The sequence below is a fragment of the Anabrus simplex genome, chromosome 3 (assembly GCF_040414725.1).
Source record: "Anabrus simplex isolate iqAnaSimp1 chromosome 3, ASM4041472v1, whole genome shotgun sequence".
Classification (NCBI taxonomy): Eukaryota; Metazoa; Arthropoda; class Insecta; order Orthoptera; family Tettigoniidae; genus Anabrus; species Anabrus simplex.
Window position 1 is genome coordinate 525,741,830 of NC_090267.1, and position 24,715 is coordinate 525,766,544.

Genomic DNA, 24,715 nt, shown 5'->3' on the forward strand with positions numbered 1-24,715 from the left:
GCTCGGAGACCCAAAAATCAGCAGTTTATAACCTCTCGTGGAAGGTTCTAGGCGTTAGGGGAATGAAAACACCCGCCCACAATTATTTTATTGGCTAGGACCCCGCAATCGATACAAGTTGGGGGAAGATACTCCAGATTGGTCAGAAATTAATAGAAGAATTCCGGGATTGGATACATTCATAACAAGGGGAAGAAAGGGGTAAATATTGCCAACTTAAACAAAGACAGAAAGAAATTTAACAAAGAACAAACTCTTGAAATTAAATTTTCTCCAACAAAATAGTTCTTTGACTCCGCACTAGGTTGCACTCTGGTAGATCTTCAGTAGTGTCCTCTAGAAGAGAAAGTTCACACTTCTTACTTCAAGCGAAACAAAAACACATCAAAAATGACACAGTTCTAAAACTCCAAAATTTACAGGTAGTGACATCTTCTGAGAAGGTAGAAAATTAATACCGTCAATAAAGTTCAGACTTCCTCCAGCAGAGGAGTTTCAACAGGCGCACATTTTAAATTAGCGGAGTGGAGGTGTACCGCCCGGTACAGACCCCCCCCCCAAAAGTTCCTCCAGGGATTTCATATGAAGTCAGTTTGAAACAAGTTCCAAGTTATGATGTGAATATGAAGATAGATTGCAGAAGCATTTATGAGATTTTCTTAATTTGGTTTTTTTTTTTTCAAAATTTTGTTGTTGCAAGTGAAGTAAAGTCTTTAAGTTTGTAGAATTTGAGTTCTGAAGATTAACTTTTAATACTTAAAAGTGATGAAAATTTTTGCAATGTCCACCAAATATTGCTGTTGAATTCCCAAGTGTAGTCGATGCTTATAGTAACTGTTCATGTAGTTGATGGTGATGAAGTGGGACGGCCAGACCGGCCGTTGCGGCTTGCGTCCAAAGGAGGCCGCTCGGACCCCTCAAGTACCCTGAGATACCGCTCGCCCGCACTATGAGGGGAGCAGAGGTGTTGAAGTACGCCGCGCCCGCGGTGAACATATACAGGCTGCGGGCAAGTAGCAGGTCGTGCGCCGCACATCAGCCTTGGCCGGGAGGAGAGCTCCGGCTCGCCGTGCACACGTCGTCCTCGCTGGGGCCGAGGGGGCCCGTCCTCAGCTCCAGTTGCTGCACGGCGCCGCGCGGCTGCGGGGGCACTGAAACATTAAAGCTTGGCGGCAGAATAGTGTTGGACTATCATCTTCTTGAGGGCACAGGCTTGGTGAAGAGGTTGAGGGGTCAGCGGCGTGCAGATGTCCATGGCATTTAATATAATTCAGCCACAGTGTGTATTGGAGCAGGAGACGGGAGCGTGGTAATGGCCGAGGCAAGGACAGAATGGCAGTTTAACGGATCGGGGCAGGTTTTACAAAAGGCTTACATCTAAAACCAAAATATTATAGAAGGGGCAGAAAGCCTGAAAAGTTGAACTCAAAAAAAATATAACCTTCATATTCCTTTCAAGTTATATGAAGCAAGTTAACACAAAATTTACACCGGTTTCACCTGTGACAGGTGAACCCTAAATATCCTCTCGGTGGCTGGATTGCTTACTAACAAGGTAACCGGCGTAAGAAAATCGAGAATGATGCATGGCCCATGAAATCTGGGGGCAAGCTTGCCCGCGGGAACAAAATTCTTGACCATCACCTGGTCACCTACCTTCAAAGTGGTGGGTCTCCGTCCACGATCATACTTTTCCCTAACCTTTTCATGAGATACCTTAAGATTGGCTTTAGCCTTCTTCCAAAGATCTTTAATGTTATCCGGATCTATTGTCTCGGGTAGAATGTCATTCAGAGACCAGAGGTTAGAGAGCGGCGAGTTGGGAACAAACTTGAACATCAAAGAAGCTGGAGTAAACTTGTGAGATTCATGAACCGCCGAATTCAAAGCAAAAGCTATCCAATGCAGGGACGTGTCCCACCTGGAATGATCTTCATGATGATAGGCAATAAGTGCTGACCTGAGATTACGGTTAACCCGTTCAGCCAGAGATGGTTGAGGGTAATAAGCAGAAGTAGTTACATGAGAGATTGATAAGTCAAAACAGAATTTACGAAATAAATTAGATGTAAAAGCCTTAGCATTATCAGATACAATATATTGACACGGACCAAAAGAAGCAAAAATAGAATTTAAGCAGGTAATGGTAGACTGAGCGGTAGCCAGCTTAGTCGGAAATAACCAAGAAAATCTGGTAAAACCATCTACGCACACAAAGATGAACTTGTTAGCATTACCCTTTGACTGGGGGAAGGGTCCTACATAATCGATATACAGACGTTCCATGGGGCGCGACGCTTGATGCGAAGACAAAAGGCCTACCTTGGTGGACATGGTGGGTTTACTAAGCAAACAAGATTTACAAGCTTTTACAAGTTCACGGATTTCACCGTCCATACCTTTCCAGATGAACATTTCACGAATCTTCTCACGAGTTTTAAAGATTCCAAGATGCCCTCCTAATGGGGTCTCATGATAATACTTGAAGATCATAGGTACAAGAACAGCTGGAACGACAACTTTCATCATCCTATCATGCCTCGATGGGCAACATAGAACACCATTCCTCAGAACATAAGGGACAACATGTTCCCCCGAAGAAAGGGTTTCCATTATCGGAGCCAGCGTCGGATCTTCACGTTGGTATTTCTCAATATCCCTAAAAAGCATGGGAGCATCTGTTAAGATGGCATTAACACCAGATAGTATGGACTCGGGAGGTGATGAACTGTCGACCGGTTCATGGGTCTCGACGTCGTTGGAAAACATACGGCTGAGTCCATCAGCAACAACATTTTCGGTACCTCTGATATGTCTAACATCAAACTGGAAGGCGGAAATACGAATAGCCCAGCGGGCTATACGACCAGTACGACGCGGCCTACCTAAGACCCAGCTTAATGCTTGATTATCTGTCTCCAGGTCGAATTTGACGTGTTCCAGATAGAGACGGAACTTTTCTAAGGCGAATAAGACTGCCAAACCCTCGAGCTCATAGATGGAATACTTGGCTTCTTGAGCCGACAAGGTCCTAGAGGCATAGGCGATAGGTCGCCTCCCTAGTTCAGTCTCTTGAAGAAGGACTGCAGCTACTGCTGACGACGACGCGTCGGTTTGGACGATGAATTTCTTCGAGAAATCAGGCATAGCAAGGACAGGGGCATTACAAAGCGCTAATTTAAGATCTTCAAAAGCGGCTTGTTGAGAAGGTCCCCACTCGAATTTGATACCTTTCCTACGAAGGAGGTTTAAGGGCGCCGCTCTATTAGCAAAGTTAGGAATGAACTTCCTGAAGAAATTCACCATACCAATGAACCTGGCGATACCTTTAATGTCCTTGGGAGGTTTAAAATCACGGATGGCCTGTGTTCTAGAATGATCGACTGCTACACCATCGGGTGACACAATATGCCCTAGGAATGACATAGAGGGCTTAGCAAAGACAACCTTGGACAACTTAACAGTTAACCCAGCCTTACGAAGGCGATCGAGAACTTCTCGCAGATGATCTAGATGTTCTTCAAAAGTCTCTGAAAATACGACGACATCAACCAAGTAGTGATATAAGTACTCAAATTTGATGTCGGAGAAGACCCTATCTAGTAGCCTAGTGAGTACAGCTGCTCCGGTGGGGAGCCCGAAAGGCACGCGGTTGTATTCGTATAAATTCCAGTCCGTGGCAAACGCTGTAAGGTGTTTAGACTCTTCAGCAAGGGGAATTTGATTATAGGCCTGATTTAAGTCCAAGATGGTGAAGAACTTGGCCTTACGAAACCATGAAAAACAAGAATGAAGGTCAGGAAGGGGCACAGATTGCAACACCACCTTCCGATTGAGAGCCCTGTAATCAATGACAGGCCTGAAGCCTCCTTGGGGTTTCGGGACTAGAAAAATAGGCGATGAATACGCCGACTTAGAGGGCCTAATAATACCATCCTTCAACATCTGATCGATAATTTCTTTCAGAGCCTTCATTTTAGGTGGAGATAGCCTATAAGGTGGAAAACGGACAGGAATCGAATCCGTGACCTCAATTTTGTATTCAGTAAGGTCAGTAACACCAAGAGTATCAGAGAACACCTCGGGAAACGACTGACACAGTTTGCGAATACTATCAGCCTGCTCCTCAGGTAGATGTCTAAGGTCTAACAACATCTCATCCTGGGTAGGCGAAATAGAAGAACATGACACAGAATTACACTTTAATAGTGGTATTTTACAACTAGAAGCAAATTTGAATGTGCACGACCTAGACTGGAGATCGAGCACAAGACCAGTGTGAGAAATAAAGTCAGCTCCCAATATAATGGGGCAAGACAATTGCTTGGCCACAAACAATTTAATTTTCCATGTAAACTTAAAAATACGAATCTTGACCAGTACGGAACCTAGAATTTCTAATGGAGATGAATTAGCCGAAACATATTGAATAGGAGATGAGACGTAGTCAGGTAGTTTACAAACAGCTTTCAATTTAGAATACCATTCAGCCGAAATAATCGAACAAACACTGCCTGAATCTAAGAGAGCTGTTATAGGCTCGTTATTTAACTCAATCTTAAGAAAAGGAACAGGTGCGGGGGTATCCGCCGCAATCCTAAGACACTCTTTGGGACCTTCAAAAGATGAATTTGAAAATTGCTCGTTCCCTGAAGTTACAACCTGTTTACCCGGGGCTGAGTCTCGGAAAGATGGATTAGTCGACTCAGCCGAAGCCACTAGTCACTTCTTGTTATTGGCATAGGTGGAATTTGCACCAGAAGTTGAGCAGGAGGGGGTGCTATTTGAGTTCGGACAATTCTTGGCAATATGTGAGAAAGCCCCACATTTAAAACAGCCTTGTGACGGACCCGCTCCATTATTTGCCCTACTAGTTTTGATCAGAGGACACTTATTGCGCAGATGGTCAGGCGACCCGCAAGCCTAACATTTACGGGGGGTGACTGATCGGCGAGGTGGAGGCCGAGTATTACTAATGGAAGGCGGGGGTTCTTTCGCGACACGCAAAGAATCGGCGTATCTAACTCCTTCCGCTGAGACGGCCAATGCTTCAAGTTCCGAGAAAGTTTGCGGGCACGCCGCGAAACACAAATATGACCTATAGGGAGGTGAAATTCCCTCTACAATAGCCTGTACAATCTGATCTTCAGGAAAATGAAGGGCAAACACCCTAGTATAAAACTTAATGTCCTGTATGAAATCAGCCAAGTTTTCATCCAAGCGCTGTACACGATAATAGTACTTCTGAATAAGGGAGGACCTGGCCCTAGCAGGGATGAAGTTAGCTAGCAAATGGGCGTGGAAATCCTCAATAGATGATTGCTCGGCAATGGCTCTTACGATTTTATCAGAGAGAATACCAATAGCATACGGATAGATAATTTGCAAGATTTGACATGGAGAAAGAGAAAAAACAAGGGCATGATCCTGAAATTCCACTAGAAATCTTAAAAATGAAATTACATCACTGGTGGTATTAACGGAAAACTTAGATATACCTCTGAGCAACATTGCCAATGGATGAGGCAAGCTACTAAACCCGGGTGACATAGTAGGTAAAGGTTTCAATGGCAAAGAAGTTAATTCAGAACGAATGTTACTCAGCGATGCACGGCGTTCAGACTCGTTGTCCAATGGGGCAGAGATAGTTTGAGCAGCGATGGTTTTCCTATTAACTTCTCCCTTGGGAGGCGCTTCCTCACTACCTACATTTACTATGGTGGGTTGATCAGATTTGGGAGGAACTTCCCCAGTCAACAATAGAGTGACCTTGCTAGACAAATCAGAAATATTTTCAAGCAGCGTACTAGCTTCCTTCCTCTGAACGTCATTCAGTTTTAGAGACAACAGATCGTTAACCCTATTCGAAAAATGATATAGCCTGCCTTGCACACGCTTAATTTGATTAGGAGACGGATCATTTTCCTCAAAAAAACTAACTACAGAAGCTAGCCCAGTAATATTCTCCGTGATCGTGGAAAGAGAGTCGTCAATTTCTTTCTCTCCCAAATTGGGGATGGAAATGGGCAAATCAAGGGACTCTCTAAGCTTGTTAGTGTCTATTGCAACCGTGCCTCCAGATTGCACATTTCTGATAGTTAATTCATAGATCAACTCCTCCTTACGCAAATAGTTAAGAAGGAGAACATCACGAGGGCCTGGCATGATGACAGAACAATTTTGAAAAAGTCAAAAAATTCCAGCAACTGAGAAAATGGTTAGAGTTCGGATCAAAACAATGTGTAGCCGTCAGAAGGGGCTAAATTGAGACCCATTCAACCACGCTCTGCTACCACTTGTTACCGTGTTTTGGTGGTAGTTATGCATGAAAGAAGGTGCGGGGGTGGTGAACGGGTCTCAAGCTACTAAAGTGAAATTAATTTTAAAATTTAACAATGTTATATTTTCTTTTCAAAATTAGGTAACAACAAATAGAACAGGTACTTAGTAGCCGAAACACGATTGACAAATACATTTACATAGGTACCCCATTTGGGGCTTCAAAAGTCAGAAACATAATTCTTGAGCAATGAGCCCAACCTTACAATGAACACCATACAACAAAGGGGCCGAAAACCCCCAAACATGCCAGAAACATCTGCTTCCAAATACATCCAAAAGCCTCCTTGAGGCAGAAACACAATTTTCAAAAAGGGCAACTTCCCCCTAAAATACAAGCCTATCATAGGCCACTCCGAACTCCACCTTTAAGCCGTCCTCAAAGGACATATACACAGGGGCAAAATACCCAACCTACTGAGGTCTGTTAAATAACAAGAAGATTAATACATGACCTCTAAAATACAATTTGAGAGGAGGCGAACTTGCACTCCTAATACACTTTGCTTAAGACCTGCTTGGCACTAGGCCGTTAATGCAAGGGCTAATCCCATACTACAGAGGTGACTTAATAGCAATTTACATTATATTACGGAAGAATTGGTTGAGAAAAATAAGTTCACCTCAAGACGATGTGAGGGGGAGCTCGAGAGGGTTAAGCACTCTCTATCCCGATATGTCGTTTGAAAATAGAATAGATACCAGTTGTTTTTACATTTTAGGAAAAGGTTACATGGTTGAACGCTTAGAACCCGCCCCGAAAGTTAAACTGCTGAACTAGCAAAGAAAGAAGTTATTAATCGGCCATTACCTTGTTGTTGACCGCTGCCGAAGAAAGAGGCACTTCCCGCCCCCTGCTATGTACTTAACACACTGAAAGATGGAACAAAAGTCGCTCGGAGACCCAAAAATCAGCAGTTTATAACCTCTCGTGGAAGGTTCTAGGCGTTAGGGGAATGAAAACACCCGCCCACAATTATTTTATTGGCTAGGACCCCGCAATCGATACAAGTTGGGGGAAGATACTCCAGATTGGTCAGAAATTAATAGAAGAATTCCGGGATTGGATACATTCATAACAAGGGGAAGAAAGGGGTAAATATTGCCAACTTAAACAAAGACAGAAAGAAATTTAACAAAGAACAAACTCTTGAAATTAAATTTTCTCCAACAAAATAGTTCTTTGACTCCGCACTAGGTTGCACTATGGTAGATCTTCAGTAGTGTCCTCTAGAAGAGAAAGTTCACACTTCTTACTTCAAGCGAAACAAAAACACATCAAAAATGACACAGTTCTAAAACTCCAAAATTTACAGGTAGTGACATCTTCTGAGAAGGTAGAAAATTAATACCGTCAATAAAGTTCAGACTTCCTCCAGCAGAGGAGTTTCAACAGGCGCACATTTTAAATTAGCGGAGTGGAGGTGTACCGCCCGGTACAGGTCATATAGTGTAGGAACTGTTTACTTGGCGATGCTTGTGTGCTAGGTCATATAGTGTAGGAACTGTTTACCTGGCGATACTTGTGTGTTAGGTCATATAGTGTAGGAACTGTTTACCTGGCGACACTTGTGTGTTAGGTCATGTATAGTAGGAACTGTTTACCTGGCGATACTTGTGTGCTAGGTCATATGTAGTAGGAACTGTTTACCGGGCGACACTTGTGTGCTAGGTCATATGTAGTAGGAACTGTTTACCTGGCGATACTTGTGTGCTAGGTCATATATAGTAGGAACTGTTTACCTGGCGACACTTGTGTGTTAGGTCATATAGTGTAGGAACTGTTTACCTGGCGACACTTGTGTGTTAGGTCATATATAGTAGGAACTGTTTACCTGGCGATACTTGTGTGCTAGGTCATATATAGTAGGAACTGTTTACCTGGCGACACTTGTGTGTTAGGTCATATAGTGTAGGAACTGTTTACCTGGCGACACTTGTGTGTTAGGTCATATATAGTAGGAACTGTTTACCTGGCGACACTTGTGTGTTAGGTCATATATAGTAGGAACTGTTTACCTGGCGACACTTGTGTGTTAGGTCATATATAGTAGGAACTGTTTACTTGCGACACTTGTGTGTTATGACATATAGAGAAAGAAGTGTTTACTGGGCGACACTTCTGTTTCAGGTCATGTAGAGAAGGACTGTGCAAGTACGGATGGGACTGTTTTTAGAGACAGTTGTTTTGTGTCCTCAGGATGAGCGCGCTAGTGTAGTGCGCTGTGATAAGGCAGACCTCAGTGTGTGCGCGACTCCCGCATAAGATGGACAAGGTGGCCCCTCCTCGCCATGAGTGTCTGCGCTCCCGTGCTCTGGTCGTCATGGTGGCGAGTTTCCTCTGCAACGGTGCGCTCTTCGGCCTCATCAACTCGTACAGTGTCATCTACGCCAAGCTGCAGACCCACCTGAAGGAAAGTGGAGACGAAGAGGCATCCTCAAAGGCTTGTGAGTTTTGTTTTTTTTCTCTTTGCCGCGTTTTCTTTTTCTACTGGCGATTGGCGTTCAGATTTCTTTTTTGGGAGGGCATGTCTGCATCTCCATAGATTAAGTCTTGTGTTAATTGGAAAAAGGTAAATCTTTTCTGTCGATGTAGGATAATAATTATTAAATGTGTCCTGCTTTAAGGAGAAAGCAGTTTGCTGTTTTCCTCTCCTTTCGATAAATATGGCGCCAGTAGTTTGTTACCACGACAACAGTACAGTAAACGTTGGGAAGTTAGAGAAACTCTTTAAATAGGACTAGTACGGTTAAAAGGCGTGAGGAATACATCTGGTATTAAGGGAGGACGTGACAAAGTATTTAGTGAGTTGTTTACTTCCGCTGTGTGGGAACAGGCTGCACAATAGCAGTTTTACCTTCGACAGTGCATTTCCAGCAACTAATGTAAACATTGTCCTCACTACTGGCTGCACGGCGCTGCACGAACACAACTTGCTTCAACTATGTATGATATTATTATTATTATTATTATTATTATTATTATTATTATTATTATTATTATTATTAATGACACCGAGGGAGTCTTTGTTATACGATCATTGTGCTTGTTGTGTGCTGAGGCTAGAGGGTGGCTCCGAGCTAAGTGCTCGCCAGCACCTTCCATTTTTTGTTGGAATTCTTACCTGAACCGCTCCAGCGCTGTCGAGTCCACTACCTGCTGATGCTCACATGCATTATCATCGTACGGCTTTTAGTGCTGGGGTTTAGTTCTGCGGCTCTGGTCCAGGTGTTTCCAGTTGACCTGCACCACAGCAGTTGCAAGTTCGTGCTACGGCTGCTCTCGTTTTCAAGTGGCCATGTCTCTCTTATCGTGGTAGTGATGGGAACAGGCTGTTGCCTCAGAGATGCTTTCCTCATATTCCAGGACTTGTGGAGAAGGAAATAAATACATAGCAGTGGCGTATACTGAGGGCTACCAAGGCTATCAGTGAAGCCCAAACCTCAATTGAGAATGATGGAAGTCTAAAGTACATTATAATGCAGGCAACTGACACGTTTTTCCAGTTACAAAACTTGAAAGCACTGAGAAAAAACGTCGCACGTATTTCTGAGAGCAAGACATGGGAGAATGATATTGCAGCCCAGCCTCTCGTCCTTCTCCCTTCGACTCAACCTACGCGGCTCGCTGCTGTATGTCTGATAGGAGCGGGGACCGGGAGGATACGTGCGCTAGGCTTCGGTCCGTCTAATAATAATAATAATAATAGTAATAATAATAATAATAATAATAATAATAATAATAATAATAATAATAATAATGAAATGGCGTATGGCCTTTAGTGCCGGGAGTGTCCGAGGACAAGTTCGGCTCGCCAGATGCAGGTCGTTTTGATTTCACACCCGTAGGCGACCTTCGCGACATGATGACGATGATATGATGACGAAGACGACGCATAGACCCAGCCCCCGGGCCAGCGGAATTGGCCAATTATGGTTAGAATTCCCGACCCTGCCGGGAATCGAACCCAGGACCCCTGGGACCAAAGGCCAGCACGCTAACCATCTAGCCATGGAGCCGGACAATAATAATAATAATAATAATAATAATAATAATAATAATAATAATAATAATAATAATAAAATGGTGCATGGCATCTGTATAGGCTTGGTGGTGACGTAATGAGGATAAAATGAATGGCGAAGACGTGATAAACACCCAGTCCCTAAGCTAGGGAAATTAACAGTATAAGGGTGTTGAATCTGAAAAATGAACCCGGGCCATCGGACCAAAAGCAAGCATTTTATCCATTTAGCCACAAAGCTGGACTTTAATTTGTTAGACCGTAGGCTACCATCTCTACTGATGAGGGGTTGAGCATGGGCAATAGCTTGTGCAGCAGGCTTGACAACACAGCAGGCTACTGGCTGCAGCTCAAAACGCTGAAGGTTTGACGTTCACTAAATCAACCATTGAAAAGGGATAACCTAAGTCTAGTGGCAGCTCAGCATACGCCACTGATATATACATACATATCGTTGAAGGTTATATGTAAAAGTGTATTATAAAACACATTTTTAATTTCTATTGTTAAGATTTGTTGACAAAAACTAACAGGCCTATTGCTTGGATTTCAGTAAAAGACCCAAAATGGCGAATTATGACATTTAGATAAGAGTTAAATTCCTACTAAATACGAGTATTTTTACCACCTTGCTTTTCAGGCAGCTGGTATTTTTCTGTTATAAGTTAAGGAAAACATCATAGAAGTATATAAAAAATATAATGATTGACTATTTAAAGAAGTGGTTGTTAACTTTTGGTTGTATGAAAACCTGACAATGAACTATTGGTGTTGATACCATGCGTTGCATCCCCTGTAACCGGCACTCAAATCAAACACACTAGATTCTTTAGGGAAACGCAGCATGATTTAAAGGAACGAGTTCCAAGCGAGTTTGCCTTGCGGTTCGGGTCAAGCACCTGTGAGCTTCCATTTGGGAGATACTACTCGTAGGTTCGAGTTTTTCGTGGTTTTCCACTTTCACAGGAGGCAAATGCTGGGGTTGAACCTTATTGAGTTCACGGACGCTTCCTTCTGAGTCCTAACCCTTTGTCATAGTGTTGCGTCACAAGAGGCGATCTTATCATTGCGCCATGTTTGTGCGGTTGTAGCTGACTGGTGTGCAGGGCTCATGAAAGTGACGACCGAGTTATGAATCGAATCATTTCATTTTCTGTCTTGTTTCTTCCAAAAATGAAGTAAAGTTGGAAAATCTGACCGTAATTAAACAGATTTGTTTAGAAATAAATAAATCGTCCTGTCTTTATCAAACGAAACCGAATTTGATCGCTGAATAGGTCACAAAATTTCACTAAAATATCATAGAGTCAAAACGCACTGCGCAATCAAAGGAACGGAAATGCATTGCCTGGCTGCTATGAAATGACAAAACACTAACTACAGCAAAACAATCATCAATAAATATCAGAGTGATCCATATTCAGAAATATAAAAAATTATCTGTCCTTGAATCCACGTTGTTTCTACGGAGGGAAGTTTGCGAGTTTCTTTACTTGTTGCTCTTCTTCTGATGATCGTCTTTCCTCATTACCGGTTCCACTTGGTAGTTCTCCTTCTTCACTCTTGGGTATTTTGGCTATTTATGCCGGTATGTGTTTTAATTTTGTAGCTGTTGAGAGGCTCTTGGTGATAATTTTTCAGGCTGTTGAGGTTATATGTTATTTCTATGTGATTTCCTGTTCATCTATTGTGATTTTATTTACGACTTGCGGGTCAGGGAACATGATTTCCGTCTTTTCAAAGGATGTTCTGAGGCCGATTCTCTGCGCTATTTCTTGTAGTAAAATGAAATGAAATGGCGTATGGCTTTTAGTGCCGGGAGTGTCCGAGGACAAGTTCGGCTCGCCAGTTGCAGGTCTTCTGAGTTGACTCCCGTAGGCGACCTGCGCGTCGTGATGAGGATGAAATGATGATGAAGACACCCAGCCCCGTGCCAGAGAAATTAACCAATGATGGTTAAAATTCCCGACCCTGCCGGGAATAGAACCCGAGACCTCTGTGACCAAAGGCCAGCACGCTAAGCATTTAGCCATGGAGCTTGTCAGGCTTGTTGGACAGGGCAGCAATGTTCGGCATCTTCTTCATTCTGTATTCCAAGGGGCAGTGATGGCCCTCTTTAGGTCAGGTCTGTTTGATCAGTTTTGGCTGGTGTCCGAAATTTCGTAAAATGGTTAATGTCGAAGTGATATACCTTCTTTGTTTGTTTTTACAGTATTAGTAGGGCCTCACGGCTGGACGGTATAACTCAGTGGTTCAGAGCCAGGAGGGCGTTACTGGGGTTTGGAACCACCACCCATTAAGAAAATAAACAGAAATTGACAAACAACAAAGTATATAAACACTTAGAGACTAGAAGACTCGAAAATTTGAATTTAGATTGTACCACTCTGTAGGATGGAAATCAACATAACTGACTTGTATGAGTGTCGTGCAGCACAGACTCCAGTTTCGGGTACTTTGACATTCGGAACTCCAAACAGTTCACAGAGCTCGGTAGTGGCCAGTATCCACTATTCGAGAGATAGTGGGTTCGAACCCCACTGAAGATGGCTTTCTGCCATTTTCGCAACAGGCAAGTGTGTCCACTTCCTTCCCATTCCCAGCCCTTTCTCAGCTCATCGTCGCTATAAATCTTGTCTGTGTCGGTGCGACGTAAAAAATATTCCTAATTGGGATTTAAAGAAAGCCGAAAACCATTCCATCAAAACAAGAAGCCAGGATATGCCACTAAAGGTAGGCTTGCATTAAAAGTCGGAACGTTCACAGGTTATAGGCCTTCCCTACCGTTGTGCGGGTTTCTTTGCATTCATCCAGAGTGGTGCGAGCAGTTGTACCAATCCCGAAAATGATAATTTAGGATTCGGAGGATCACTGCTAGAACGTAGGTCGAATGACAAACACAGAGCGAGTACAAGTGCAGGGAGCCCCAATTATTACTACCATTATGACCATCTGTTAATGAATTTATTAAAATGTTTATATTCAGCGTAAGTTCGCCTCCCACAGTAATTATTAATAAGAAGATAAATTCTGTCGTCAGACGGGAATTGTGATCATGAAGTTCATGAGCCAGTCTGTTGAAATGTGTATGATAATGAATTCAAAATCAATTCATACTGGGGAAGTGCGAGATTTTTGGGAAGACGCCTCCGAATTGCCTGCCTATCAGCGCGATATCGACTTTGCTCAAGACAGCCACTTGCTTGTGCGCGACACACAAGAAATTCTGTCGCATCCTTTGAGACAACCAGGACATGACTGGACCGCAGACCACCAAATGTAATAGAAACTGTCCAGGCTGATTTGAAGAGAAAAGCAAACAAAGGACCAGTTGCAGCGACCGCCGTCAGTGTTTCAGTAAGGGGAAATTGCATGGGGGCGCTGCCGCTCAGGTGAAGGCAACACACATTCATCCAGAAGGGTTTCTAACAACTTCGTTAGGTACACTTCTTGGATGGAATTAATATTTCCGGAGAGATTTCAAAGTTCGTGAACAAAAAATATTTGCGAACATCTCAATTACTATTATTAAAATCATATTCGCAGAAATTTTTCGCAAAGGAGTTCTTGTACACGAGACTGAACATCGAGAGCGAACCCGTCAGCTTGAGGTGATAAGTTGTTCGTGACGTATGATCAGAAACGAGAAGTTGTGGATAAACTTATGAGCCCCCACTGTCGCCAGGATCGGTGCATAGCCTCGCACAATACACGGAGCAGGGTCTAGGGTTCGGGATGCTCACCTTGTGCCAGGCAAGCTATTGAGCACTTCGAGAGCGATGCTTTGATGTAGGTACAAGTTACCTATAGGTCATCACCTCCTGTAACATTCACCTTAAGACAGCGTAATCATACTGCACAGCCTGCCACAATACACGGGGCAAGGTCTAGTATTCGTGATGCTGCACGGGGCGGAGGCAAGCTATTGAGCACTTCGATAGCGATATCTTGTTGTAAGTACAAGTTACCTGCAGATCATCACTTCCTGTAACATTCATCTTAAGACTGGGGAGTCATACTGCACAGCCTGCTTCAATGCAGGGAGCAGGGTCTAGGGTTCGCGATGCTCTACGGGGGTGAGGCAAGCTATTGAGCACTTCAAAGGCGATGTCTGTTGTGTGTACAATTTACCTGCAGGTCGTCACTTCCTGTGACATTCACCTTAAGACAGCCTGCCACAATACACGGGGCAAGGTCTAGTGTTCGTGATGCTGCACGGGGCGGAGGCAAGCTATTGAGCACTTCGATAGCGATATCTTGTTGTAAGTACAAGTTACCTGCAGATCATCACTTCCTGTAACATTCATCTTAAGACTGGGGAGTCATACTGCACAGCCTGCTTCAATGCAGGGAGCAGGGTCTAGGGTTCGCGATGCTCTACGGGGGTGAGGCAAGCTATTGAGCACTTCAAAGGCGATGTCTGTTGTGTGTACAATTTACCTGCAGGTCGTCACTTCCTGTGACATTCACCTTAAGACAGCCTGCCACAATACACGGGGCAAGGTCTAGTGTTCGTGATGCTGCACGGGGCGGAGGCAAGCTATTGAGCACTTCGATAGCGATATCTTGTTGTAAGTACAAGTTACCTGCAGATCATCACTTCCTGTAACATTCATCTTAAGACTGGGGAGTCATACTGCACAGCCTGCTTCAATGCAGGGAGCAGGGTCTAGGGTTCGCGATGCTCTACGGGGGTGAGGCAAGCTATTGAGCACTTCAAAGGCGATGTCTGTTGTGTGTACAATTTACCTGCAGGTCGTCACTTCCTGTGACATTCACCTTAAGACAGCCTGCCACAATACACGGGGCAAGGTCTAGTGTTCGTGATGCTGCACGGGGCGGAGGCAAGCTATTGAGCACTTCGATAGCGATGTCTTGTTGTATGTACAAGTTATTTCCTGTAACTTTCGGCGGCGAGGGGCGTCCCATTTCATCCCTCCCGGAAACTTGGCACCACCGGCCCTGCTGGTAAGACGACGAGCCTGGACCCGCCTATCTGAAGTAACGTACAGCTCTCACAGATGGTCGTCATCTGTTCAGTTTCCTTCTCCTTCTGCTGAAATGTGCCATCCGTGAAACAAGGAGAAAGGTGAAAACTCGTCTTTCTCACATGTAGTCACTGCACGACCAAAACTGAAAATGTAAATGATTTTTGTTTTTCTTTAATTTATACGAACTCATAATTTTGAAATTATTTGAATAGTTCGCAAATCGGAATATTTCGGGTGGTTGGGATGTGTGTCGCTGTTGGCCACCATGCTCACAGCACACACTAACACGCATGCCGTTGTTTCGTAATGCATTCTGGCTGGTTTCTTATTTTCACACCAGGCTGTGCCACGGTGGCTTGCTTCCCTTTCCTATCTCGTCGTTACGTAAAGTATGGCCCATTCTGCTCGAGATGCTGATCAGAATCACGTCAGGGTCAATCGACCTCATCGCGCTCATAGAGACAGATTATTACTGCGAGATCCTGTGAGAATGGCGTCTCAGTATTTCTCAGTTAACACAATATGAAAGTATTTTTGCAATTTAATAAAAAAAATTGGTTTTCTGACTGACGTCACTAATGAATTAGTTTGTATCATAGAATATGAAAGCAGTAAGGATATTTTTTATTCCCCAAAGTAAGAGCACGAATATTGACACGATTATACAACAAAAGCAGATATTTGTTAAAGCAGGAAAAGTCAATACAGCCCACTTTAGATTTCTCGCTGAATAAAACAGAAATCATTTATCACTCAAACGAAATGCAGGGAGTCACATCAAAACGAAACGGAAAGAAGAATAAAAATGATCAATCTACAATGAGGAATCAGAATTTTGTATCGTACTCGCATTTTATGGTTCTGTTGTGAATATAAGTCGTCAGATTTCTTATTCGGGATTGGCGAAGGTCCCGAGTAAGCTGGGGTTAATCAATAATTTTCAATATGATTTGAATCTTTCCTTTATTTTCGGCGGATTGTTACCGACTTAAATTAATCTTCAGTGTAAGAGCATTTGTGGATATAGCGGCCCAGATGGTCTTTGGTGAGTTCACATGTCACGTCAACAAAATTGTCGTGAGCCGTTTCATTCACTCTAAATGCTTTTCTTTGCATGCAGCTGGATAACGGAGTGGCAGGATTCACTGTGACCAACTTCAAGGAACTTCAGAGTAATTGTCTACCGCGTACAAGAATGTCGTGGCAACTTGGGTAGCAAACTAAAGTATGAAAATCAATTGTTTGCCGAACAGAGAGGAAAAATATATTTCCTCCATAATCTCCTAAAAAAAACTGTGTTCAAGACCGGTATTCACTAATTCATTATTATTAGGATTCTCTAACTGCGTACTTTAACACTCGGTGGGGCTTCGACTGATTACCAGGTGTATTCAGCGTCATTGGTGTAGAGCCGTTCTAATTTCTTGAAATAATAATGCGAAGAAGAAAGGAAATTATCCAAAAGAGATAAACAACAAACGAAACACCTTGGACACTCCATCAACTTCCTCCAATAAAATAATAGACGAATCACGAGGGTTTACACTTTCAGAAGCATCAACTCTCCTTCTACAGTTCCACAGTAATAACATTTCAAACAATACGCAACAGGAATCAAATTCTCAAACAAATCAAGGTGTGAGCGATGAATATTGCCTGTAATCTGTAAAGCTGAACGAAGAAATCGCATATCCGTCACTATAGTGAAGCGAACAGCATGCAGAGGAGTATGCTATCGGCCAGCGATATGGAGTGACAGGCACTCTATCTGCGTGACGCGAGTTACCCCACAAGTAAAACTCACAAACGAAGGGGAAACATTTCCCAGACTGTAAGAAGGGAGTCTTCTGCTCGACCCGCGCGATTTTCCTTCTTCCATTAATTGATGGGAGAACGGCGTCCAAAACTCATCTTGGTAGCTTACTTTCGTCTGGAAAAAGGAAAAGGTGTTGCACTAACACTAACTTCGTATCATAATGAGGGACTTTCTAGCTTCAGACTGTCCGTGCGTGTGCATGTTCTTCATTGGGCACCGAGCCATTCATTTAAAATTTATTTAAATGACGTAAATCGGTGCTCGTGAAGGCGGCATTTCGAACAAATGCATCGCGTACCGACTCGTACATAAAATAACTTTGACATCCTGATAAAAACTGAGATTCACAATGGCGACTGATGCTTGCAAGGTGCGCTCCTCCAGTACGTACCGGACGGTAGACGCTGTACGCATACACATTTCTAAAATAATATCGTTTAGCTAGACGAGTCTGAAGACGAAAAATCACATCACAGTAACTTAGTTTCTGCCTGTACATCACGCACGAAGGATGAGAGTCTGTGGGGAAAGTATCCTCTTGTTTGAGTGATAAACATGTGCATGTACCCACTTAGCTTGTAGATGTTCATCATTTGAATAGTGATTACCACGAACAAAATATCCAATGCTTGCATCTGAATTAATTGGACGCTTCAGCGGTGGCGACAGTTTCTGCATGTATCATATTCCCGGAGTGGGTGTTGTCTTCTGTAATTGTTGAGCTGTGACATTAGAGCCAGTGATTAGCATCAGAGCTGACTGATATGACTCTCGGCCTCATCACATGACATGACATATGATAGCGGTAAAGGAGAGGATGTAGCCTGGTACTGGTACTTAGCCTACTCCTGTCGAATAGCGCGAACGGCTTTACGTCTCCATCCGACGGACCAATCACCATCAGCAAGGTCATCCTGCGGAGAGATTTGGCACGCAATCTAGTGATACCACGTACCCTAGCCTACCGGCCAACCAATTCACCACAGACTTAACAATCTCCAAGGAACATTTTGTACACTTGTTGCGTTATTTTCTTGCCAGTAAATATCATCGCTTTTGATTTGTTGATAGAAAGGTCAACTCCATTTTCCAGAAGACATTGTTGCATTCGAATCAAGACCGCCTCCCCTTGTGCTTCTGGAACGATAAATGCACATATCATCTGCGTACTGAACAACAGTTTCCTATGGTGGGATTATTTCTTCTAAGTCTCGAGTCTACAGAGAATACAGTAAAGGGCCGCGAACTGATCACTAAGGAAATCGCACTTTGGTCTTATACTTTCGTGCTGATGTTGGATATATACCCATCTTACGTGTACTATAACATGTATTTCCGACACAAGTTGCCTAGGCAGGTCCAAGGCAAGGAATTTGTCAATAAGAACAGTGATGTTAGATAGAAAACAATTAAATGTCCATTCTCCAGAAGCCTACTGTATATTCAATATGCGTGGTTCACCTGCTCGTGTGCTGCGTAGAGTGTTATGGTAGAAGACAGCTGCTACCCTCAAATAGAGGTTGAGATCTAACACCAAATGCTTCACCTGCTCGCGTAGTGGTACAGGCTTATGGTAGAAGACAGCTGGTACTCTTTACCAGAGGTTGAGATCTAACACCACATGGTTCACATGATCGCGTACTGCTACAGGCTTATGGTAGAAGACAGCTGGTACTCGTTACCAGAGGTTGAGATCTAACACCACATGGTTCAAATGATCGTATAGTGGTACTGGCTTATGGTAGAAGACAGCTGGTACTCTTTACCAGAGGTTGAGTTCTTGCACCACATGGTTCACCTACTCGTATAGTGGTACAGGCTTGTGGTAGAAGACAGCTGGTACTCTTTACCAGAGGTTGAGTTCTTGCACCACATGGTTCACATACTCGTTTAGTGGTACAGGCTTATGGTAGAAGACAGTTGGTACTCTTTACCAGAGGTTGAGTTCTTGCACCACATGGTTCACCTACTCGTATAGTGGTACAGGCTTGTGGTAGAAGACAGCTGGTACTCTTTACCAGAGGTTGAGTTCTTGCACCACATGGTTCACATACTCGTTTAGTGGTACTGGCTTATGGTAGAAGACAGCTGGTACTCTTTACCAGAGGTTGAGTTCTTGCACCACATGGTTCACATACTCGTTTAGTGGTACAGGCTTGTGGTAGAAGACAGCTGGTACTCTTTAACAGAGGTTGAGTTCTTGCACCACATGGTTCACATGCTCGTTTAGTGGTACAGGCTTATGGTAGAAGACAGTTGGTACTCTTTACCAGAGGTTGAGTTCCTGCACCACATGGTTCACCTGCTCGTTTTTGTGGTACAGGCTTATGGTAGAAGACAGCTGGTACTCTTTACCAGAGGTTGAGTTCTAGCACCACATGGTTCACCTGCTCGTTTAGTGGTACAGGCGTATGGTAGAAGACAGCTGGTACTCGTTACCAGAGGTTGAATTCTTGCATCACATGGTTCACCTGATCGTATAGTGGTACAGACGTATGGTAGAAGACAGCTGGTACTCTTTACCAGAGGTTGAGTTCTTTCACCACATGGTTCACCTGCTCGTATAGTGGTACAGGCGTGGGGTAGAAGACAGCTGGTACTCTTTATCAGAGGTTGAGATCTAACAACATATGGTTCACCTTCTCGTATAGTGGTACAGGCGTGTGGTGGAAGTCAGCTGGTACTCTTTACCAGAGGTTGAGATCTAACACCACATGGTTCACCTGCTCATTATGTGCGTTCAGTGTTATGGTAGAAGACAGCTGGTACTCTTTGCCAGAGGTTGAGATATAACACCATATGGTTCACCTGCTCGCGTAGTGGTACAGGATTATGGTAGAAGACAGCTGGTAATCTTTACGAGAGGGAGAGATCTAACACCATATAGTTCACCTGCTCATGTGGTGGTAGACGATTGTGTTAGAACACAACGGGTGTTCTTTAGCAGCGGTTGAGATCTAACACCACATTGTTCACTTGCTCGTGAGGTGGTACAGGCTTATGTTAGGAGACAGCTGGTACTCATTCCCACAGTTTGATGTCTAAAACCACATGGCTCACCTACTGGTGTGGTGGTACAGGCTTGTGGTAGAAGTCAGCTGATACACTTTACCGGAGGTTGAGATCTAACACCACATGGTTCACCTGCTCTTGCAGTGGTACAGGCTTGTGGTAGAAGACAGATGGTACCCTTTATCAGAGGTTGAGATCTAACAGCACATGGTTCACCTGCTCTTGTAGTGGTACAGGCTTGTGCTAGAAGACAGCTGGTACTCTTTACGAGAGGTAGAGATCTAACACCAAATGGTTCACCTGCTCGCGTAGTGGTACAGGATTATGGTAGAAGACAGCTGGTACTCTTTACGAGAGGGTGAGATCTAACACCATATAGTTCACCTGCTGGTGTGGTGGTAGACGATTGTGTTAGAACACAACGGGTGTTCTTTAGCAGCGGTCGAGATCTAACACCACATTGTTCACTTGCTCGTGAGGTGGTACAGGCTTATGTTAGGAGACAGCTGGTACTCATTCCCAGAGTTTGATGTCTAAAACCACATGGCTCACCTACTGGTGTGGTGGTACAGGTTTGTGGTAGAAGTCAGCTGATACACTTTACCGGAGGTTGAGATCTAACACCACATGGTTCACCTGCTCTTGCAGTGGTACAGGCTTGTGGTAGAAGACAGATGGTACCCTTTATCAGAGGTTGAGATCTAACACCACATGGTTCACCTGCTCTTATAGTGGTACAGGCTTGTGCTAGAAGACAGCTGGTACCCTTTACGAGAGGTAGAGATCTAACACCAAATAGATCACCTGCTCGCGTAGTGGTACAGGCTTATGGTAGAAGACAGCTGGTACTCTTTACCAGAGGTTGAGATCCAAAACCACATGGTACACCTGCTCTTGTAGTGGTACAGGTGTGTGGTAGAAGACAGGTGGTACCCCTTATCAGAGGTTGGGATATAACACCAGAGGTTTCATCTGCTCCTGTGGTTTGGTACAGACTTGCGGTAGAAGACTGCTTTTACCCTTTACCAGAGGTTGAGATCTAACACCACATGGTTCACCTGCTCGTATAGTGGTACAGGCTTGGGGTAGAAGACAGCTGGTAATCTACACCAGAGATTGAGATCCAACACCACATGGTACACCTGCACTTGTTGTGGTACAGGCTTGTGGTAGAAGACAGCTGGTACTCTTTACCAGAGGTTGAGTTCTTGCACCACATGGTTCACCTGCTCGTATAGTGGTACAGGCTTGTGGTAGAAGACAGCTGGTACTCTTTACCTGAGGTAGAGATCTGACACCACACGGTTCACCTGCTCTTGTAGTGGTACAGGCTTGTGGTTGAAGACAGCTGGTACTCTTTACGAGAGGTTGAGTTCTTGCACCACATGGTTCACCTGCTCGTGTAGTGGTACAGGCTTGTGGTAGAAGTCAGCTGGTACTCTTTACCAGAGGTTGAGATCTAACACCACATGGTTCACCCGCTCTTGTAGTGGTACAGGCTTGTGGTAGAAGACAGCTGGTACCCTTTACCAGAGGTTGAGTTCTTGCACCACATGTTTCACCTGCTCGTATAGTGGTACAGGCTTGTGGTAGAAGACAGCTGGTACTCTTTACCAGAGGTTGAGATCTAGCACCTCAAGGTTCACCTGCTAATGTAGTGGTACAGGCTTGTGGTAGAAGACAGCTGGTACTCTTTACCAGAGGTTGAGATCTAACACCACATGGTACACCTGCTCTTGTAGTGGTACAGGCTTGTGGTAGAAGACAGCTGGTACTCTACCAGAGGTAGAGATCTAACACCACATGGTTCACCTGCTCGCGTAGTGGAACAGGTTTATGGTAAAAGACAGCTGGTACTCTTTACGAGAGGGAGAAATCTAACACCATATAGGTCACCTGCTCGTGTGGTGGTAGACGATTGTGTTAGAACACAACGGGTGTTCCTTAGCAGCGGTTGAGATCTAACCCCACATTGTTCACTTGCTCGTGAGGTGGTACAGGCTTATGTTAGGAGACATCTAGTACTCATTCCCAGAATTTGATATCTAAAACCACATGGCTCACCTACTGGTGTGATGGTACAGGCTTGTGGTAGAAGTCAGCTGGTACTCTTTACCGGAGGTTGAGATCTAACACCACATGGTTCACCTGCTAGTGTAGTGGTACAGGCTGGTGCTAGAAGACAGCTGGTACTCTTTACCAGAGTTTGAGATCCAACACCACCTGGTACACCTGCTCTTGTAATGGTATAGGTGTGTGGTAGAAGACATCTGGTACTCTTTACCAGAGGTTGAGTTCTTGCACCACATGGTTCACCTGCTCCTGTGGTTTGGTACAGGCTTGTGGTAGAAGACACCTGGTACCCTCTATCAGAGGTAGAGATCTAACACCACATGGTTCACCTGCTAGTGTAGTGGTACAGGCTTGTGCTAGAAGACAGCTGGTACCCTTTATCAGAGGTTGAGATCCAACACCACATGTTACACCTGCTCTTGTAGTGGAACAGGTGTGTGGTAGAAGACAGCTGGTACCCTCTACCAGAGGTAGAGATCTAACACCACATGGTACGCCTGCTCGTATAGTGGTGCAGGCTTGTGGTAGAAGACAGCTGGTACTCTTTACCAGAGGTTGAGATCCAACACCACATGGCACACCTGCTCTTGTAGTGGTGCAGGCTTGTGGTAGAAGACAGCTGGTACTCTTTACCAGAGGTTGAGTTCTTGCACCACATGGTTCTACTGCTCGTATAGTGGTACAGGCTTGTGGTAGAAGACAGCTGGTACTCTTTACCTGAGGTAGAGATCCGACACCACACGGTTCACCTGCTCTTGTAGTGGTACAGGCTTGTAGTAGAAGACAGCAGATACTCTTTACCAGAGGTTGAGATCTAACACCACATGGTTCGCAGATCGTATAGTGGTACAGGCTTATGGTAGAAGACAGCTTGTAGTCTTTACCAGAGGTTGAGTTCTTGCACCACATGGTTCACCTGCTGGTATAGTGGTACAGGCTTGTGGTAGAAGACAGCTGGTACTCTTTACCGGAGGTTGAGTTCTTGCATCACATGGACCACCTGCTCGTTTAGTGGTACAGGCTTATGGTAGAAGACAGCTGGTACTCTTTTCCAGAGGTTGAGATCTAACACCACATGGTTCACCTGCTCGTATAGTGGTACAAGCTTATGGTAGAAGACATCTGGTACTCTTTACCAGAGGTTGACATCTAACACCAAATTGTTCACCTGCTCTTGTAGTGGTACAGGCTTGTGCTAGAAGACAGCTGGTACTCTTCGCCAGAGGTTGAGATATAACACCACATGGTTCACCTGCTCGTATAGTGGTACAGGCTTATGGTAGAAGACAGTTGGTACTCTTTACCAGAGGTTGAATTCTTGCATCACATGGTTCACCTGCTCGTATAGTGGTACAGGCTTATGGTAGAAGACAGTTGGTACTCTTTACCAGAGGTTGAATTCTTGCATCACATGGTTCACCTGCTCGTATAGTGGTACAGGCTTATGGTAGAAGACAGTTGGTACTCTTTACCAGAGGTTGAATTCTTGCATCACATGGTTCACCTGATCGTATATTGGTACAGACGTATGGTAGAAGACAGCAGGTACTCTTTACCAGAGGTTGAGATCTAACACCACATGGTTCACCTGCTCGTATAGTGGTACAGGCTTATGGTAGAAGACATCTGGTACTCTTTACCAGAGGTTGAGATCTAACACCACATGGTTCACCTGCTCGTATAGTGGTACAGGCTTATGGTAGAAGACATCTGGTACTCTTTACCAGAGGTTGACATCTAACACCAAATTGTTCACCTGCTCTTGTAGTGGTACAGGCTTGTGCTAGAAGACAGCTGGTACTCTTCGCCAGAGGTTGAGATATAACACCACATGGTTCACCTGCTAGTGTAGTGGTACAATCGTGTGGTAGAAGACAGCTGGTACTCTTTACCTGAGGTTGAGGTCTAACACCACTTGATTTTTCTGCTCATGTGGTCGTACTGGCTTGTGGTAGAAGACAGCTGGTACCCTTTACCAGAGGTTGAGATCTAACACCACATGATTCATGTGCTGATAGAGTGGTACAGGATCGTGCTAGAAGTTAGCTGGTACTCTTTACCAGAGTTTGAGATCTAACGCCACATGGGTCACCTGCATGGTGTAGTGGTACAGGCTTGTGCTAGAAGACAGCTGGTACTCTTTACCAGGGGTTGAGATCTTGCACCCCATGGTTCACCTGCTCGTGTAGTGATACAGGCTTGCGGTAGAAGACAGCTGGTACCCTCTACCAGAGGTTGAGACCTAACACCACATGGTACTCCTGCTCGTGTAGTGGTACTGGCTTGTGGTAGAAGAGAGCTGGTACCCTCGACTAGAGGTTGAGATCTAACACCACATGGTACACCTGCTCGTGTAGTGGTACAGGCTTGTGGTAGATGACGGCTGGTACCCTTTACCAGAGGTTGAGTTCTTGCACCACATGGTTCACCTGCTCGTGTAGTGGTACAGGCTAGTGGTA

General features: G+C 44.4%; 1 protein-coding gene across 6 annotated transcripts in view; it reads left to right on the plus strand.

The window, feature by feature from the left end:
* Positions 1-24,715, plus strand: part of kar (monocarboxylate transporter 10-like protein kar) — a 556,067-nt gene that overhangs the window by 249,537 nt on the left and 281,815 nt on the right. For all 6 annotated transcript variants that reach the window (XM_067143677.2, XM_068226773.1, XM_067143674.2 and 3 more), the window contains one exon: positions 8,540-8,787. In XM_067143677.2, coding sequence (XP_066999778.2) covers positions 8,607-8,787 — 181 coding nt within the window. In that variant the 5' untranslated portion in view covers positions 8,540-8,606. The remainder of the gene's footprint in view (positions 1-8,539; positions 8,788-24,715) is intronic.